The sequence below is a fragment of the Saimiri boliviensis genome, chromosome 2 (assembly GCF_048565385.1).
Source record: "Saimiri boliviensis isolate mSaiBol1 chromosome 2, mSaiBol1.pri, whole genome shotgun sequence".
Lineage (NCBI taxonomy): Eukaryota > Metazoa > Chordata > Mammalia > Primates > Cebidae > Saimiri > Saimiri boliviensis.
The window spans coordinates 25,957,074-25,976,133 of NC_133450.1; the positions used below are offsets into that span (position 1 = coordinate 25,957,074).

General features: G+C 42.3%; 3 protein-coding genes across 3 annotated transcripts in view; 2 read left to right on the plus strand and 1 right to left on the minus strand.

Annotated features, from left to right (window-relative positions):
* Positions 1-7,528, plus strand: part of SNW1 (SNW domain containing 1) — a 47,751-nt gene extending 40,223 nt beyond the window's left edge. The window contains exons 11-14 of the mRNA XM_003924606.4: positions 1,381-1,477; positions 3,552-3,669; positions 6,599-6,762; positions 6,843-7,528. Of these exons, the coding sequence (XP_003924655.3) occupies positions 1,381-1,477; positions 3,552-3,669; positions 6,599-6,762; positions 6,843-7,041 (578 nt within the window). The 3' untranslated portion in view covers positions 7,042-7,528. The remainder of the gene's footprint in view (positions 1-1,380; positions 1,478-3,551; positions 3,670-6,598; positions 6,763-6,842) is intronic.
* SLIRP (SRA stem-loop interacting RNA binding protein) lies at positions 7,528-17,609 on the minus strand. Its single transcript, XM_010335323.3, has 4 exons — positions 17,481-17,609; positions 14,137-14,195; positions 8,087-8,194; positions 7,528-7,629 (listed from the first exon to the last, which is right to left on the minus strand). Exons 1-4 carry the CDS (start codon positions 17,575-17,577, stop codon positions 7,567-7,569), a joined length of 327 nt encoding a protein of 108 aa, XP_010333625.1. The 5' UTR covers positions 17,578-17,609; the 3' UTR covers positions 7,528-7,566.
* A 39-nt stretch (positions 17,610-17,648) lies between these two features.
* ALKBH1 (alkB homolog 1, histone H2A dioxygenase) overlaps positions 17,649-19,060 on the plus strand; it is a 31,598-nt gene continuing 30,186 nt past the window's right edge. The window contains exon 1 of the mRNA XM_003924605.4: positions 17,649-17,863. Coding sequence (XP_003924654.3) covers positions 17,681-17,863 — 183 coding nt within the window. The 5' untranslated portion in view covers positions 17,649-17,680. The remainder of the gene's footprint in view (positions 17,864-19,060) is intronic.

Sequence of the window (19,060 nt, forward strand, 5' to 3'; positions counted from 1 at the left end):
AACCTTATCTCTACTAAAAATAAAAAATTAACCCAGCATGGTGGTATCTGCCTGTAGTCCCAGCTACTTGGGAGGCTGAGGCAGGAGAATCACTTGAACCTGGAAAGCGGAGGTTGCAGTGAGCTGAGCTCACACCACTGCACTCCAGCCTGGGCAACAGAGCAAGACTTTGTCTCAAAACAAAAACAAAAACAAACAGGCCTGGCACGGTGGCTCATGCCTGTAAATCATTTTGGGAGGCTGAGGTGGGCAGGTCACCTGAGGTTAGGAGTTTGAGACCAGCGTGACCAACATGAAGAAACCCCATCTCTACCAAAAATACAAAATTAGCCAGGCATGGTGGCACATGCCAGTAATTCCAGCTACTGGGGAGGCTGAGGCAGGAGAATCACGTGAACCCAGGAGGCACAGATTGTAGTGAGCTGAGAACGCACCATTGTACTCCAGCCTGGGCAACAAGAGCCAAATTCCGTCTCAAACAAACAAACAAAATATTAATGGGGCTGGGTGCAGTGGCTCACATCTGTAACTCCAGTACTTTGGAAGACCTAGGTGGAACGATCACAAGAGCCCAGAGTTTGAGACCAGCCTCGACAATGTAGTGGGACTACATCTTTTTTTTTTTTTTTTTTTTTTTTTTTTTTTTTGAGACGGAGTTTCGCTCTTGTTACCCAGGCTGGAGTGCAATGGCACGATCTCGGCTCACCGCAACCTCCTCCTCCTGGGTTCAAGCAATTCTCCTGCCTCAGCCTCCTAAGTAGCTGGGATTACAGGCACGCGCCACCACGCCCAGCTAGTTTTTTGTATTTTTAGTAGAGACGGGGTTTCACTATCTTGACCAGGATGGTCTCGATCTCTCGACCTCGTGATCCACCCGCCTCGGCCTCCCAAAGTGCTGGGATTACAGGCTTGAGCCACCGCGCCCGGCCAGGACTACATCTTTACAAAAAAATTTAAAAGTCAGGCATGGTGGCACCCACCTGTGGTCCCAGGAACTTGGGAGGATTAGGCAGGAGGATCACTTGAATCTAGGAGGTTGAGGCTGCAATGACCCATGTTCATGCTATTGCACTCCAGCCTGGGTGACAGAATGAGACCCTGCCTCTTTTTTTTTTTTTTTTTTTTTTTGAGACGGATTTTTTGTATTTTTAGTAAAGACAGGGTTTCACCATGTTGACCAGGATCGTCTCGATGTCTCGACCTCGTGATCCACCCGCCTCGGCCTCCCAAAGTGCTGGGATTACAGGCTTGAGCCACCGCGCCCGGCCAAGACCCTGCCTCTTTTTTAAAAATACATATATATACACACATACACACATGCACACATATGCACATATATAGTAGATAATATAGTGAAGTACTTTTCAACTGTTCAAACAGAGGATGGGGAGGCACGTGAGAGGGATGAAATCCGGCATGACAGACGAAAAGAGAGACAGCATGATCGGAATCTTTCCAGGGCAGCTCCTGATAAGAGGTAGGTGTTAAGATATATACCATTCATGAAGAGTGGCCTTTTTCTGCCTTTCAGAGCAGAATTTTATAAAGTCTACTAAGATCAGTTTTGCTTCTTTTTCTTTAATATGATAACTTAATAAATTAGCACTTAATTTTCTTGTTAACTACTTTGTTTTAGCTCTAGTTGACTGTCTCTGAAAGGAATCTTTTCTTCCATTACCTTAAGTCAGTTAGAATTGGTAATGATGGGAATATGGAAAAGGGAATTGAGATCAGGTTTGTGAAAAGGAAGTGGTAATAAATTTGGACTGTTTAGTCGGTTCTTTTCCTACCGTAAATGGTGAGACATGGATTATATGCCTCTTCCTTTAGACAGGAAATAAGCTGTCATGCCTTTATTGAGATCATTTTATATGCATAGTACTGCATCTAGTACAATTGAGAAGAGCAGTTTTGAAAGAAGTGAAAATCAGCTCATTCTTAGGAGTAGTTTAACTTACAGTTCAGAAAGACAGCTAGCCATAAAACAATTTGAGAAAATCTGCAAAGCACTTTTAGTAAGTATAAATGTATAGAACAAACTACATATATGAGGGCATAGTGTAAAGTAGGGTGGCTGAGGACTAAAAGTTCTGAAAAGTAGAGAAAATAACTGAACTACAAAGGTGAAATTCTGAGTGAGGGTTAAAGGCAAATAAAATATTTTCTTCCCAAATGAACAGTTTTTTATGCTGTGATCATCCTATGAGCTACTACGTTTTTCAAGTTACATTTTAAACAAGAAAAAGAGGTTGGGCGTGGTGGCTCATACCTGTAATTCCACAGCACTTTGGAAGGCCAAGGCAGGTGGATTACTTGAGGTCAGGAGTTCGAGACCAGCCTGGCCAACATGGTGAAACCCTGTCTCTATTAAAAATACAAAAATTAGCCGGTTGTGGTGGCAGGTGCCTATAGTCCCAGCTGCTTGGGAGTTTCAGTGAGCCAAGATCATGCCACTGCATTCCAGCCTGGGTGACAGAGCAAGACTGTCTCAAAAATTAATTAAATAAACATGAAAAGGATTCCTGCTGGTATTAATTGGCATATTTCATCTCCCTGGATAAATAATGTCATGGAGAATCAGAGACTCTTACTCTTGAGTTTAGAGTTCAGGATAAAGTACATGTAGTAGAAGGAGAAGCAAGTGTGAAAGTGTTTAATTAGTGACAGTATTGGTAATTCCTAAGTTAAAAATTACAGTAGCCGGGCAGCTCATGCCTGTAATCCCAACTCTTTGGGAGGCTGAGGCGGGTGAATCACCTAAGGTCAGGAGTTCAAGACCAGCCTGACCAATATGGTAAAAACCCATCTTTATAAAAAAATTAAAATTACAGTAGTTCCATAGATAAATTGGGCCCTCAAAACCAGTAAATTGGTTATCAGAATTGATAACATAGAAAAGCTGTAAAATTGTAACTGCATGAAAATAAAATAGCCTATAGAAATCATTTTGTGACCTGAGTTTTTAGTAAAATAAGATATGACAGTTACCATGGTTTCATTGGGATGTAGATTGCGTATATAATAAAACAGCCAGGAAACCAAATTAATCTGAATGTCAAAAATCATGCTAACCAATTCAGTTACTGACATGTTTTCCTCAAAATTCTAGTGGGATAAAATTACTAAATGTGGTTAAATAAAAGAGCTGATTCTAGCTTATTTAAAATGATTCATGTGCTGTATCTAATTTGTATCTACTTCCCAACCCCCAAACCATCATATAATGATAGTAAATGTAGACCATAGCAATTTTATACCTCAGCATTATATCTCATATTGTAAGGTGATTGCTTATATTAAAGAATTCCATGTCAACAAGTCTGTTAGATGTTCTTTTGAGCTAACAGGACGTCCTAATTGTAAAACTTTCCCTCTAATCCGAAATGCTTTATAAGGGCTACCAGCTTGATTATGTATTATCAAGGAATATCTGTTCACAAGACACGAATGTGACATATTCATGTCCTTTGCTTAAGATTGGTTTCATTTCAATTGAACATATTCAACTTGTCTATAGAGTTTTCAGTTACTGATGTCGTGTTTCAAAATAGGTCGAAACTTCAGAGAAATGAAAATCGGGATATCAGTGAGGTCATTGCTCTCGGTGTTCCCAATCCTCGGACTTCCAATGAAGTTCAGTATGACCAAAGGCTCTTCAACCAATCCAAGGTACAAGTTTAAGAACAGCATATTGTGTGTGTTGATGTGAATATCCTCAGGGAAACAAAAATTAACATACTTTTACATGTGGATGTAAATGCCAGCATGATGACAGAAAAAAAATGAAAGTTGTATGTTGAAACTTGAGACAAGAAGAAGAAACAGTTGATTTTAACTTTTAAAATCAACTGTTTCATCTTGGGATGGGGACAGGATACTTGTGTTCTGAGATTTTAACTTCTTTTTTTAAATTTTTTTTCCCACCCGCCCCCGCCCCCCAGATTTTAACTTCCTATAGTGGGTTGAGATTTGAGACACTAGGAGAAGAAAGAAATTAGTGATTAAAAACTTGGTGTTGTGGTATGTCAATCTTTTGTTTCTAAAATAGAGCCAGGGAGGTCAGGCACGGTGGCTCATGCCAGTAATCCCAACACATTGGGAGGCTGAGGCAGGCAGACCACCTTAGGTCAGGAGTTCAAGACCAGCCTGGCCAATATGATGAAACCATGTCTCTACTAAAAATATGAAAATTAGCCAAGTGTGGTGGTGCACGCCTGTAATCCCAACTACTTGGGAGGCTGAGGCACAAGAATTGCTTGAACTGGGGAGGTGGAGGTTGCCGTGATTCAAGGTTGTGCCACTGCACTCCATCCAGCCTGGGTGACTGAGTGAGACTCTTATCTCAAAAAAATAAAATAGAGCCATTGTCCTACAGAAGTGCCTCTTGGGGTTTTTGTTGTTGATCTTTGGATTTTTTTTTAATGCCATAGAAGTATGTCAACTTGGGAATCTTTTATAAATGAAACTGTAAAACTGGATTAAAGTACTAGGCTGGCTGTCAGGAAATGTGATTTCTAGTGCCAACTGCCATTAGCTAGTTAGGATATTTTAAGCCTGGGAAGACACACAAACATGCATGCACACATACACACAAGGTAAGAATACAGAAGTCTAAGTTCTACTGGGAAATAGAGTGGAAAACTTAATTACGACTTGGAGATTTTAAGGAGGTCTTCTAAGTGACAATTATTAGGTACAGTTTATATTGTTGGTATTGTTCTAAGTGTTTTGTTATTATCTCACTTAATTCTTACAAAAATCCTATAAATATATCATACCATTATCTCTCATGTTATAGATGAGGAAATTGAAACACAGGTTTAGCTTGTGACTGATGAACTACAATTCAAACTAGGTATCTCTTGATTTCAAAGCTCTCTTAACTACTATACAATGGCAACTTAACAGCTGAGAAAAGAGATCTAGGGGTGAAATTTCACATAAGTAAATATTTTGAAGATGATCACCTATTAGAAGCTTAAGCTTAAAACATTTAAAAATTGTGATGAAAATTTTGTGGCTGGGCACTGTGGCTCATGCCAGTAATCGTAGCACTTTGTGAGGCCTAGGCGGGCAGATTGCTTGAGCCTAGTTCAAGACCAGCCTTGGCAATATGGCAAAGTCCTGTCTACAAAAAAATTAGCTGGGCATGGTGGCAACACCTATACTCCCAGCTATTTGGGAGGTGGAGGTGGGAAGAACACCTGAGCACAGAGAGGTCACAGCTCTGGTGACCTATGATCATACCACTCAAACCACTGCACTCCAGCCTGGGCAACAGTGAGTCCCTGTCTCAAAAAAAAGGCCGGGCGCGGTGGCTCAAGCCTGTAATCCCAGCACTTTGGGAGGCCGAGGCGGGTGGATCACGAGGTCAAGAGATCGAGACCATCCTGGTCAACATGGTGAAACCCCGTCTCTACTAAAAATTAGCTGGGCATGGTGGCGTGTGCCTGTAATCCCAGCCACTCAGGAGGCCGAGGGAGGAGAATTGCCTGAACCCAGGAGGCGGAGGTTGCGGTGAGCCGAGATCGTGCCATTGCACTCCAGCCTGGATAACAAGAGCGAAACTCCGTCTCAAAAAAAAAAAAAAGTGTTGTTTCTTGTTGACTTAAGCTTTCCTTGGAGAGCCATATATTGTCTTACGCTGTAGTAACAATGTTCTCAGGTGATTAAGGGATATAACGTTTCACAGTTCTTTCATCTTCTTGCTACCATATCTATACAGATTGAAACTGTCAAGTACCTGCTTATCCTCTTTTTCTGAGACAGTCTTACTCTGTTGCCTAGGCTGGAGTACAGTGACGTGATCTCAACTTACTGCAATTTCGGCCTCCCGAGTTCAAAGGATTGAACTGCCTTAGCCTCCCAAGTAGCTGGAATTACAGGCGTATGCCACTATGTGTGGCTAATTTTTTTAATTTTCAGTAGAGAAGGGATTTCACCATGTTAGCAAGGCTGGTTTTGAACTCCTAACCTCAGGTGATCCATCTGCCTCTGCCTCCCAAAGTGCTGGGATTATAGGCATGAGCCACCAAGTTGACCCAATATCCTATTTTAATGACTACTTAAGGTAGTTAAACTTAATGAGTTGCCCTTATTTAATCTACACTTCTGGCTAAGACCAGTTGGCCAGTGCGGTGGCTTATCCCTATAATCCTAGCACTTTGGAAGATCAAGGCAGGCGGATCACCTGAGGTCAGAAATTCAAGACCAGCCTGGCCAACATGGGGAAACCCTGGCTCTACTAAAATGTACTAAAAAATACAAAATTTAGCTGGGTGTGGTGGCGTGTGCCTCTAATCCCAGCTACCTGGGAGGCTGAGGTGGGATAATCACTGGAATTGGGAGTGAGCTGAGATTGCACCACTGTACTCCAGCCTGGGTGACAGAGCGAGACTCTGTCTGAAGGAAAAAAAAAAAAGAATCCAAAGTTGTTAGGAACAAAAGTTTGTGCTGTAGCAGTTTTTTAATGAAGATCTTTTTTTTAATTTGCTGTTCAGATTTTTGAAAATGTGAGCTACAAATTAGCAAGAGTTTATTCTAAGCATGTTATCAGATTCAGCTTTTAATAAACATTAATGTCATCCATTTTCCACAGGGTATGGACAGTGGATTTGCAGGTGGAGAAGATGAAATTTATAATGTTTATGATCAAGCCTGGAGAGGTGGTAAAGATATGGCCCAGAGTATTTATAGGCCCAGTAAAAATCTGGACAAGGACATGTATGGTGATGACCTAGAAGCCAGAATAAAGACCAACAGGTACCACGCCATACAATTCAATTTCAGTGTTTACACTGGTGAAAACAAAGTAGTTCATAGTCTTTTCTCTTTTTCCCTAGATTTGTTCCCGACAAGGAGTTTTCTGGTTCAGACCGTAGGCAGAGAGGCCGAGAAGGACCAGTTCAGTTTGAGGAAGATCCTTTTGGTTTGGACAAGTTTTTGGAAGAAGCCAAACAGCATGGTGGCTCTAAAAGACCCTCAGATAGCAGCCGCCCCAAGGAACATGAGCATGAAGGCAAGAAGAGGAGGAAGGAGTAGACACAGGTCTCTTTCAAAGTGAATGAACTATTATCCATAACCCTAATGATGCAAGTCATATGGGGGAACACTTTGTAAATGGTCAGGATAAAAACCAAATCTGGGTGCCAGGTCCCAGCACTACTTTTTATTACTGGAGAATTGGGGGGGATAGAAAATTCTACTTTGAATTATTTAGTTTTTTTAAAGAGTAGGTTGTGTTTGTGCTTCTCCCACCTTTCAGCATTTATAGAACATGCTGCCCCACATACAAAATCAAGACCACTTCCTTTTGTGTGACACTAGTAGTTTGGGGTTAATATTTTGTGTAAGAACAGCTGCCTGTGAGTAAAGATACCCCAACCACAGTGAGTAGAAGGATGTTCACATATTGGAACTGTCCTGCCAAATAAATTTTGCCCTTATTGTGCTCTGTTTTAATTTGGAGTGGGCAAAGTAAGCTCTTGCTTGATGCAACTTGTTTCAAATAAAAACATTTAGACAAAATTCTCAGTTACGTTAACTTTATTTAATAGGTTAGCAGTCTCAAAAATCTTTCTCTTCATCAGGTATTTGCAAAATTTTTGGCCTTTGAGCTTGAACCTGGAGCTAAAAAAAAAAAATAAACACTGTAAGGAAGGAAAGGCAGTGTCTCCAAAAACATTCAAACTGAAAATTGCTTTTTTTTTAAAATTAGGGAGTCAGTATAAATAACTCAGTTGTTATTTGTACCTTGTTCTTTTGTTTTCTCTTCAAATTCCTTTTTCCATTTGTCGCTCTTACGACTCCCTACCCCTCAATTAAAAATTATAAATCAGGCAGGGTGTGGTGGGTCAAGAGGACTGCTTAAAGCCAGGAGTTCAAGACCACCCTGCAACATAGCAAGGCCCTGTCTCATTAAAAATAAATTTAAAAGTAAAATAGTAAATCAATTTGGCCCAAGATCACATGGTGGGAGAGCCAAGATTTCAGCCCCAGCTTCCCTAACTGGAACATTCCACATTTAATATCTATTTAACTGACAGTATCTACATGTATATATGTATCGGTATAGAAACAAATTTACCTTTACTCCATCTATAATATGACTTTCCTGTTGTAGTGCATTCTGAAGTTCTTCTTCTGAAGAAAACTGAACCCAACCCATACCTCTGTGAAAACCAGTCTCTTTGTCCTAAAAAGCCAAAATATATGAAAAGATTAATCATGAACTTGAGAAAGTATCCATGAGCTCCAAATCAAACTACCAACTTTTCTCTGCCAAAATCAGACATGTGTGTGTGTGTGTGTGGCAAGGTCTTGCTCTGTGGCCCAGGGTGGAGTACAGTGGTATGAATACAACTCGCTGCAGCCTCAACTTTCTGGGTTCAAGCAATCGTCCCACCTCAGCCTCTTCAGTAGCTGGGATCAAAGGTATACACCACTACTCCTGGCACATTTTTTGTATTTTTTGCAGAGATGGGGTCTTGCCATCTTACCCAGGCTGCTTTCAAATTCTTAGGCTCAAGCAGTCCTCCCACCTGGGCCTCCCAGTGCTGAAGTGCAGGCATAAGCCACATGCCCAGCCCAAAATCGGATCACAGGCTTTTTTTTTTCTTTCTTTTGAGACAGAGTCCTGCTCTGTTGCAAGGTGCCAGGCTGGAATGCAGTGGCACAATCTCGGCTCACTGCAACCTCCGCCTCCCGGGTTCAAGCAGTTCTCCTGCCTCAGCCTCCCAAGTAGCTGGGAATACAGGCGCGCACCACCATGCCCAGCTGATTTTTGTATTTTTTTAGTAGAGATGGTGGTTTCACCATGTTGGCCAGGATGGTCTCGATCTCTTGACCTCAGGATCACAGATATTTATAAATGCCAGTAACCTTGCTTTTCACCTTTTCTGATTACCCAAGGCTAAATCCCTATGTTGTTAAACTTAACTCTGTTTTCCTTGCTGCCATTAGAAAAGATAATATGTCATGAGCTTTCTGTGTCATTCTAGATCCACACCATACTAATAGTAATAACTAAGGGAAATTTTGATCAGTACTCTTGCTTCTAAGCCTCATTTCTAGAAACTAGAAAAATCAATCCTCAAAACCTTGTTGCACCTGTGATCATTTCTGAACCCAGTCAACCTCATCACCGCCACTACTATCAGCACATGTTCCTAATGAAAAACAAGAAAAGATAATATTTAGTCCTTAACCTAGTTACCAACTTCTGGCTAAACAATTTTGCTACTTTCCCTTATATAAAAGGCAGAGTGCCTTTCAACTTATACATCACATACGGAAAACAGAATCTAGAGTGCTTGGATGTACCCTGCCCCTCCAGCCCTTCAATAGAAAAAGGATACTAAGATGTCTAGACCCTGTAGATGACAAACGTCCTCATTAGTCTCATTCAAGTTATGCTGTACTTCAAAAAAAAAAAAAAAAACCTTAGAAATTGCTCCGCTACTTCAAAGATAACTTTGTAAGGATTAACCTAGAATACACAAGTTTCTGGTGATGTCGTCCCAATGATCCATTCATTGTAGATACGACAATTTCTAAGGCATTCCTTTACTGTCATGTGAGCACTTCCACAGTCAAAGGCATTAAGAAGTTTGTTTATATTAAAACTCAGGCCCAGTACAGCGGCTCAATTCCAGCACTCTGGTAAGCTGAGGTGGGTGGATGGCTTGGATGGCTTGAGGTTAGGAGTTCAAGACCAGCCTGGCCAACATGGTGAAACCCCATCTCTACTAAAAATACAAAAATTAGCCAGGTGTGGTGGTGTACACCTGTAGTCCCAGCATTCTGGGAGGCTGAGGTGGGTGGATCACCTGAGGTCAGGAGTTTGAGACCAGCCTGACCAATGTGGTACCCCATCTTTAAAACAATACAAAACTTTTTTAAAACTTATTCTGGGTGTGGTGGCTCATGCCTGTAACCATAGCACTTTGGGAGCTGAGGTGGGTGGACTGCTTGAGTCCAAGAGTTAGAAGCCAGCCTAGGCAATATGGTGAAGCCCCATCTCTAAAAGGAATATAAAAAATTAGCTGGGTGTGGTGGCACATGACTATAGTCCCAGCTACTCAGGTGGCTGAGGCCGAAGGATTCCTTGAGCCCAGGAAGTCAAGGCTGCAGTGAGCATGACTCTACCACTATACTGCAGCCTGAGTGACAGAGTGAGACCCTGTCTCAACAACAAAAAACTTAGATAATATGTACCTAAGAAAGGAACCAGGATTTCCAAATTGAGTACAATGGATTTGACTAAAAATTATTTTTCTTCTTGTCATTTTATTTTGTTTTACCAAAATCAAAGCCTTCTCTAAGATGTTTTCTTTCCAGGTCCCATTTTTTAATTATAGACCAAGAAAAATCTATTTTTTTTTTTTTTACAAGGAACTTTGCATTTAAATACTCTTGAAAAAACTGAAGTTTTCAAACTTACATAAAACATTTCATGTCCATAATACATGTGCCCAATTTTTCTATTCAACTATATAAAATTCCATTGCATCAGTGACTTAATATCTAATTGATCCTAGTGATGACCATTTAGGTTCTTTCTTCTTAAACAGTGCAGCTTTTGAGCACACATTTCTGTAGGATAAATTCTTAGAAAAGGAACTGCTAGATCAAAGCACATATAAATTCTTAATTTTGGTATTTTATCAATCACACATCAGAACTGAAGGTGCCAGTTAAACTTCTCAACAACTTGAGTGCCAGTTTCCCTATACCTTCTCTGGCACTATACATAACTAATCTCTTAGTCTTTGGGAGTCAAGTAACATCAAACCAAAAATTAAGAACTTAAGTTCCTAGGCCGGGCACAGTGGCTCACGCCTGTAATCCCAGCACTTTGGGAGGTCGAGGCAGGTGGATCATGAGGTCAAGAGATTGAGACCATCCTGGCCAACATGGTGAAACCCCATCTCTATTTAAAATTTAAAAAAAGAAAAAAGAAGAACTTAAGTTCCTTTATGTTGTTATTTTACCAATGCCCTTACAGTGCTGCAAGGAAAAAAGGGTTTCAGTGAAGTGTGTGTAAACGGTGTGTACTCACATCACACCCTAAAAAGCCCACAGAAAAATACAGCCCAAGATAAATTTATAGGCTTTCTAGACCCTCACAAGAAAACAAAGGAAATGTAATTAATATAAAAATACTGTTTTATTAGTTCTAAAAAAGAAATGGTACTCCTTTGTTTGTTTGTTTTTTGTTTTGTTTTGTTTTGAGACAGAGTTTCACTCTTGTTACCCAGGCTGGAGTGCAATGGTGCAATCTCGGCTCACCGCAACCTATGCCTCCTGGGTTCAGGCAATTCTTCTGCCTCAACCTCCTGAGTAGCTGGTATTACAGGCACACGCCACCATGTCCAGCTAATTTTTTTGTATTTTTAGTAGAGACGGGGTTTCACCATGTTGACCAGGATGGTCTCGATCTCTTGACCTCGTGATCCACCTGCCTCGGCCTCCCAAAGTGCTGGGATTACAGGCTTGAGCCACCGTGCCCGGCCTGAAATGGTACTCCTTGAAGATAAAATATCCTCTGCCAATTATCAGAGATCTCAAGTTCTTATTAGAATACTGTAGTAGGCAAAATTCTAAGATGGGCCCCATGATCTCCGTGCATTCCCCATGTTACACCCTATATAATCCCCTCCCCTTGAGTGTAGGTAAGACCTGACTTGCTTCTAACCAAAAGAATATAGCAAAAGTAATGAGATGTCACTCCTGTGATTATGTTCTATATAAGATGCCACCCTAGCAGACTGGAAAAGCCCTTGCTGGTTTTAAAGAAGCGAGCTGCCATATTGTAAGAAAGCCTAGCCGGGCGCGGTGGCTCAAGCCTGTAATCCTAGCACTTTGGGAGGCTGAGGCGGGTGGATCACGAGGTCAAGAGATCGAGACCATGCTGGTCAACATGGTGAAACCCCGTCTCTACTAAAAAATACAAAAAATTAGCTGGGCATGGTGGCGCGTGCCTGTAATCCCAGCTACTCAGGAGGCTGAGGCAGGAGAATTGCCTGAACCCAGGAGGCGGAGGATGCGGTGAGCCGAGATCGTGCCATTGCACTCCAGCCTGGGTAACAAGAGCGAAACTCCGTCTCACAAAAAAAAAAAAAAAAAAGAAAGAAAGCCTACAGACAAACCAAGTAACAAAGAACTGCAGGCAGTCCCTAGGTGAGAGCAGCTCCCAACTCAGAGCCAAAGGTCAGCAAGAAAAGACCCCAGTCCTACAGTTAAAGATGGATTCTGGCCAGATGTGGTGGCTCGTGCTTGTAATCCCAGCACTTTGGGAAACCTAGGTGGGTGGATCACTTGAGGTCAGGAGTTCAAGACCAGCCTGGCCAACATGGTGAAACTCCATCTCTACTAAAAATATAAAAGTTAGCCAGGCGTGGTGGCATGTGCCTGTACTCCCAGCTACTCAGGTGCTGAGGCAGGACAATGGCTTCAACCCAGGTGGCAGTGGTTGCACTAAGACAAGAGCGCAGCACTGCACTCCAACTTGGGCAACAGAGCAAGTCTCCATCTCAAAAAAAAAAAAAAAAGCCAACCAAATGAGGAAGCTTGGAAGTCAGTCTTTTTCCCCAGTTGACCCTCTGATGAGACACACCACAGCCCCATCTGACACCTGGATTATATAGCTATGTGTGACCCTAAGGAAAGGACCCAGCTAAACTCTGCCCAGCTGTGAGATATGTGTTGTTTTGAGCCATTATGCTTGTGATATTTTGTTATACAACAAAAAAACTAACATAAATACCTATGATAAAGCTTTTTTATTTTTTAATCAGTATCACTCAGAATGTTATCAATAAAGACTGTAGGCCAGGCATTGTAGCTCAAGCCTGTAATCCCAGCACTTTGGGAGGCCAAAGCAGGGGGATTACTTGAAGCCAGGAATTCAAGATCAGCCTAGGCAACATGGCAAGACCCCTATCTCTATAAAAATAGGCCAGGCACAGTGGCTCACACCTGTAATCCCAACACTTTGGGAGGCTGAGGTGGACAGATAGCTTGACCGCAGGAGTTTGACGAGACCAGCATAAGCAACATGGTGAAACCCCGTCTCTACAAAATATACAAAAATTAGCTGGGTGTGGTGGCGCATGCCTATAGTTCCAGCTACTCAGGAGGCTGAGGTGGGAGGATCACCTGAGCCCAAGAGGCAGAGGTTGCAGTGAGCCATGATTGCACCACTGCACTCCATCCATGGGACAGAGGAAGATCTTGTCTCTTTAAATTAAAAAAAAAAAAGTCTGGATGCAGTGGCTCACACCTGTAATCCCAGCACTTTGGGAGGCTGAGGCGGGCAGACCACTTGAGCTCAGGAGTTCGAGACAAGCCTGACCAACACAGAGAAACCCTGTCTCTACTAAAAATACAAGTGGTACATGCCTATAATCCCAGCTGTTCGGGAGGCTGAGGCAGGAGAATCACTCGAACCAGGATGTAGAGGTTGCAGTGAGCTGAGATCGCGCCATTGCACTCCATCCTGAGCAACAAGGGCAAAACTCCATCTCAAAAAAAAAAGAAAAAAAATTTAAAAAATTTTCCAGCCTAGGCAAGAAATGCCATCTCCACTAAAATATACCAAAAAAATTAGACGGGCATGGTGGCACATGTCTACAGTCCCAGCTACTCAGGTGGCTGAAGTGGGAGAATCACTTAAGCCTGGGAGGCAGAGGCTGCAGTGAGATCAGGCCACTGCACTCCTGCTGGGGCAGAGTGAGACTGTGTCACAAGGTACATAGAGAAATAATTTTTTTAAAACTTTAAGTTTTATTTTCTTTTTAAAATTTTTTGTGGGTGTACAGTAGGTATATATGTTTATGGAATACATGAGATGTTTTGCTACAGGCATGCAAAGTAAAATAAGCAAATCACGGAGAATGGGGTATCTACCCCCTCAAGCATTTACCCTTTGACTTATGGGGTATCTATCCCCTCAGGCATTTATCCTCAGAGTTACAAATAATCCAATTATATTCTGAGTTATTTTAAGATGTACAATTAAATTATTATTAAACATAGTCACCAGTCACCCTGTTGTGCTATCAAATAGTCTTATTCATTCTATTTATTTGGTACCCATTAGCCATCCCTACCTCCCCTCGTTTTCTTAATACTTACAAAAGGTAAAATACACCTTTTTATACGGCCAAACTGTGCAAAGTGTTCTCTCAACTGACCTGTGTGGCAGAAGAAAACATATTAATAGTTACTATCTTTTGGATTCTCTATCTTAAATTGTAGATAGAAACTAAAAGTGGTCCCAGGGTCACCAGACTTTTTGTGGACAGGAACTACTTTGCATTTCCTTAAAGGTTTGAGATTTGGGCCCAGTGCGGTGGCTCACGCCTTTAATCCCAGCACTTTGGGAGGCCGAGGCGGGTGGATCACAAGGTCAAGAGATCAAGACCATCATGGCCAACAAGGTGAAACCCCATCTCTAATAAATATACAAAAATTAGCTGGGCATGGTGGCGTGCGCCTGTAGTCCCAGCTACTCAGGAGGCTGACGCAGGAGAATTGCTTGAACCCAGGAGGCGGAGGTTGCAGTGAGCCGAGATCGTGTCACTGCACTCCAGCCTGGGTAACAAGAGCGAAACTCCGTCTCAAAAAAAAAAAAAAAAGGGTTTGAGATTTAGGAAGCTGCTATGGTACTGGCTATAAAGCCATAATGTACCAGGTTTGATAGGAGGTGAGGAGGGGAGATGGACTGACAAGTCGCTGAGGTGGCTACAGTCTCCATCCTCAGCAAATATTGAGTGTTTTCATCCTATTAGTTACTGTGCTATGTGGACTATGATCCCTGTGAGCAGATCACAAAGAAGAAAAAGACAAATTACAATCCAGTGTGTTTCCAGCTATACTGAAGGTTTCCAAATAAAATCCTAATTTACTGTTCTTTCATTCTTTCACAATTTGTTAAGTACTGTTCTTTCATTCTTTAACAATTTGTTAAGTTGACCTCACCTACCCTTCCTGCCTTATTTCCCCCTGCTGGCCCCTAGTTACTCTCTAGTACAACAAACTGAATCATCACTATCTGTCCTGTGGATTCCCATCTTTGCATATGTTGTTCTTTCCCCTCAGTATGTTGGTAATCCTATCTCCCCCAACTATCCTTCAAAACCTAAACCAAATACATCCACTGAGTATTATTTTATTGGGCTCCTACTGTAATACAAGACAATGTACTAGCCCTGTGAAACTTCAAAGATTAGAGTATATGATCTTAAAAACTAAAAACTACATGATCTGTTTCTCTTCTGAACTACAGTGCTTGTACTTCACTGATTTACTTTGTATAATACCTGTTTAGTTCTCCTAGTTCACCAAAACCTCACTGGTTCAACAAATGCCTAAATTTATTGTAAGTCTCTTCATCCCCACTACTATACTGTAAGCTCCCTCAGCATATAAACCACTATGTTTACAGTGACCAATGAACAGTAGAACCTCAGTATTGGCTAATGAATAAGCAAATGTCCACTAATCCTTCAACAATCAACAGAGACTAAGTTTTGAAGGGCTCTAACGGTAAGTCAAACCAACTGGCAAGATCAAGATCTCACAGAATATGATACTGGAGAACAAAATAATGTTAAACATATGTTTTATACCAGACAATTAAAGTCCTAGAAGACACTGATTTCAAAACAAACCATCTCTGGAAGGTAACCGACTTTCCAACCTGCCTAAAACTGAAGGAGAAACAGCTGCAAGCACCAAGAACAATGTCTACCACATAATAGATACTCAAATAAATATTTGCTGAATCAATGGAACAACGGAGAGAAATTTTTTTGAAGTTGTACATAATGCCGACTCTTTTTGAGGGTTTTAAACTAGCCCTTTATTGCCTGGAAACTTGCATCTGCAAGACGCTAATGAAACTCCTCAGCCTTTCCATGAAGTTTCACAGGGCCTATGGGAGACTACTGGGCTTGGTCTTCACCAACGACATGTTTAAAAGATGGGGCACAAACCAACCTATTTCCCATTCTACTACTCACATCTGAGCCACAAAAACTAAGAAACTAAATCCTGTTCCATTTTGTTTAAAGGGGCTGACCTGATTACATGAATATCTACAAAAAAGCGACCACAACTGTTTACATGTTGGTAAGCAAATATAAAAACCTTATTTCAGGCCGGGCGCGGTGGCTCAAGCCTGTAATCCCAGCACTTTGGGAGGCCAAGGCAGGCGGATCACAAGGTCAAGAGATCGAGACCATCCTGGTCAACACGGTGAAACCCCGTCTCTACTAAAAATACAAAATATTAGCTGGGCATGGTGGCGCGTGCCTGTAATCCCAGCTACTCGGGAGGCTGAGGCAGGAGAATTGCCTGAACCCAGGAGGCGGAGGTTGCGGTGAGCCGAGATCGCACCATTGCACTCCAGCCTGGGTAACAAGAGCGAAACTCCGTCTCAAAAAAAAAAAAAAAAAAAAAAAAAACCTTATCTCAAAACTGCAGTTGACAAAAATCGAAGGTGATGAGAGATTTCAGAATTATTTCAATCTTTATCTCTAGACTAGGCCTCTCCCATAAGCTACAACTTTAGTTATCGTGAAAATAACTATCATTTGTTGAGTACTTAAACTACTGTATATCTAACACAAATCTAGGAAGTTTGCATATAAACTCAATCCTCTCAACAATCCTCTAAGTTGGGTATTGACTCCATTTTATCAATGAGTAAACTGTGGCCCAGTGTGAGCCCTTTTCCCATATTAATTTCAGTTATTCAGGTAATATAGCGATTAAATGTCCGAGTTGGAATTCTAACCCAACAATTTGTCTTCAGAGTCCACTTCTCAGCGACACTGATACACAACCTCTGTCCAATTGCCTGATGGAAACCTCACGAGTTTCTCAAACTCAACACATTCAAATTTATCTTCCCTTGGCCTGCTTGCTCCTCTTAACTTCTAAATAAGCTATTCACCAATGCTAAAAACCCGGTTATAATTCCTCCCTTTCCCTTATTCCGTACACTTCCCCCTACTTAAGCCATCACGAAACGGCATCTAGTTTGCTTTTGAAAGATAAATGGATCTGACCACCCTCCTACCATCGCTCAAAGTCAGGTCCTCACCTTTTAAGTACATTAATGAAATTCCCGTTTAGCACCTCCCCACGCCTACCATTTTGCCACCTTGAATCCATCCTTCACACTACAGTCAAAATTATCCCTTCTAAATTGTAAATCTGGGTTTCCAAGTAAAAAGCCTTCACACCAAATCACTCCTAAAGGCAAAAAGCCGGTAAATTCACGCCCCCAAACGCTCAAGGGACATCCGTAAAGGGTTAATTGCAAACAAAAATTCTTTCTGCTCACTTGCATACTCAGGAGCACTATCCTCACTCAGCCACCACGCTGACGTTTAAGTACCCTGCAAAAAGCATAAGCTTTGAGGATCACTTGGATCTAAAAATTCCGTAACTCCCACATCTCCATCACTCACTCGACGCCGCGGTCCAAGGAATTTTTCTCACAAAAGCAACCGACCGACTGGCAGTTCTACGCAGCGCCACAGGACCACTCGCTGCTAAAGCCGCCATCTTTAGACTAAAGGACCTTCTCTAGCTGGGGTCGCGGGCCCGGACAAAGTTTCCGGATCCGGAATATGGGAGAATCTGCTTCCGGACCAGAACAGCCCGCGAGATGGGGAAGATGGCGGCGGCCGTGGTCTCCGTGGCGACTCTGGCAACTGAGCCTGGGGAGGACGCCTTTCGGAAACTTTTCCGCTTCTACCGTCAGAGCCGGCCCGGGACCGCAGACCTGGGAGGGGTCATCGACTTCTCGGCGGACCATGCAGCCCATGGCACGGGTCCTGGTGCCCACAAGGTACATAGAGAAGAGGGGCGCGCGCCTCTCCATCGCTTCCCCTCGCTTCTTGGAGGGGCTTCCGTGTCTTCCTCGCCGCTTTTCGCCTCCAGACCGATTGTTATTGAACGATTCCTGCCCTCCTTTGGCTGCGGAGTTGAACGTCGCACTAATCATCACACTAGCAATAGTGTTGAGATCCTCGTTTCTTCAGGCTGCCATTTCCGGCAGGAGCCTCTGTCAAAAGAGCCTGGGAATCGGTGTTTATTTCTTCCTATAACTGTCTACTCACATTTCTGTTTGGGTTTTTGTAAAACCCCACAGAAAGTCTTCGTAGGTGGTAAGGAAGCGTTCTGCCCCTTGAAAAAACCACTCCCGAGGAATCCCTGAACTGACAGGGATCCAGCGCTCTTTGTTAAGCCGCTGTGCGTAAAACTAGTTCCTGTCTTCTCCTCGGGGCCTTTTAGAAGGAGGTCATTGAAGGATTCTGAGAGAATCCCTCCGTGTTGAAAATAAATGGCAAACAAGTATATGTGGAATACAGGCACCGTCCTTTCTTTTAAATTTCCCCCATGGAGATTAAGAAAGATAATACAGGCCTGGAGTGGTGGCTCATGCATGCAATCCTAGCACTTTGGGAGGCCGAGGTGTGTGGATCGCTTGAACCGAGTGGTTCGAGACCAGCCTGGGCAACAAGGCAAGACACCCCCCACCCCCATTTCCACCAAAAATAGAAAAAATTAGCCAGTCTCATAACCCGATCTCAATTATATAGATTTTTTAAAAAATTTTTAAAGGAACGTAATAGGCAAGAGGGAAAACGGGGGGAACCAAAATCGTAGTTCAATTTACATTTCCTTTCTTTACAATCCACTTTAACCTTGAGGATATGCATCCTTTTTCTCTTGCTGTTGTCCACAGATGTCTAGATGAGGCGTTCTTTCCAAGCTTCCTAACAGCTCTGATAAAATTGGGGTGTTTTAGTATTAAGTGTTAATGATTGCATACTTGAGGTCAGCTTTTCAGCACCTTCGTTTGTTAGCAAAAAAAAAAGTCATAGAGTTGTCAACATACAGATTAAAGTCCACACCCCAAGAATAATACACTTTTCTCTGGAGAGCCCTTCAGACCCTCATTCAGCTCCTTTTACCTACATTTTACCATAATATGTACACACTTTTTGGAATGTGAGCCACCAGAGAATAAGCCATTGTGTGT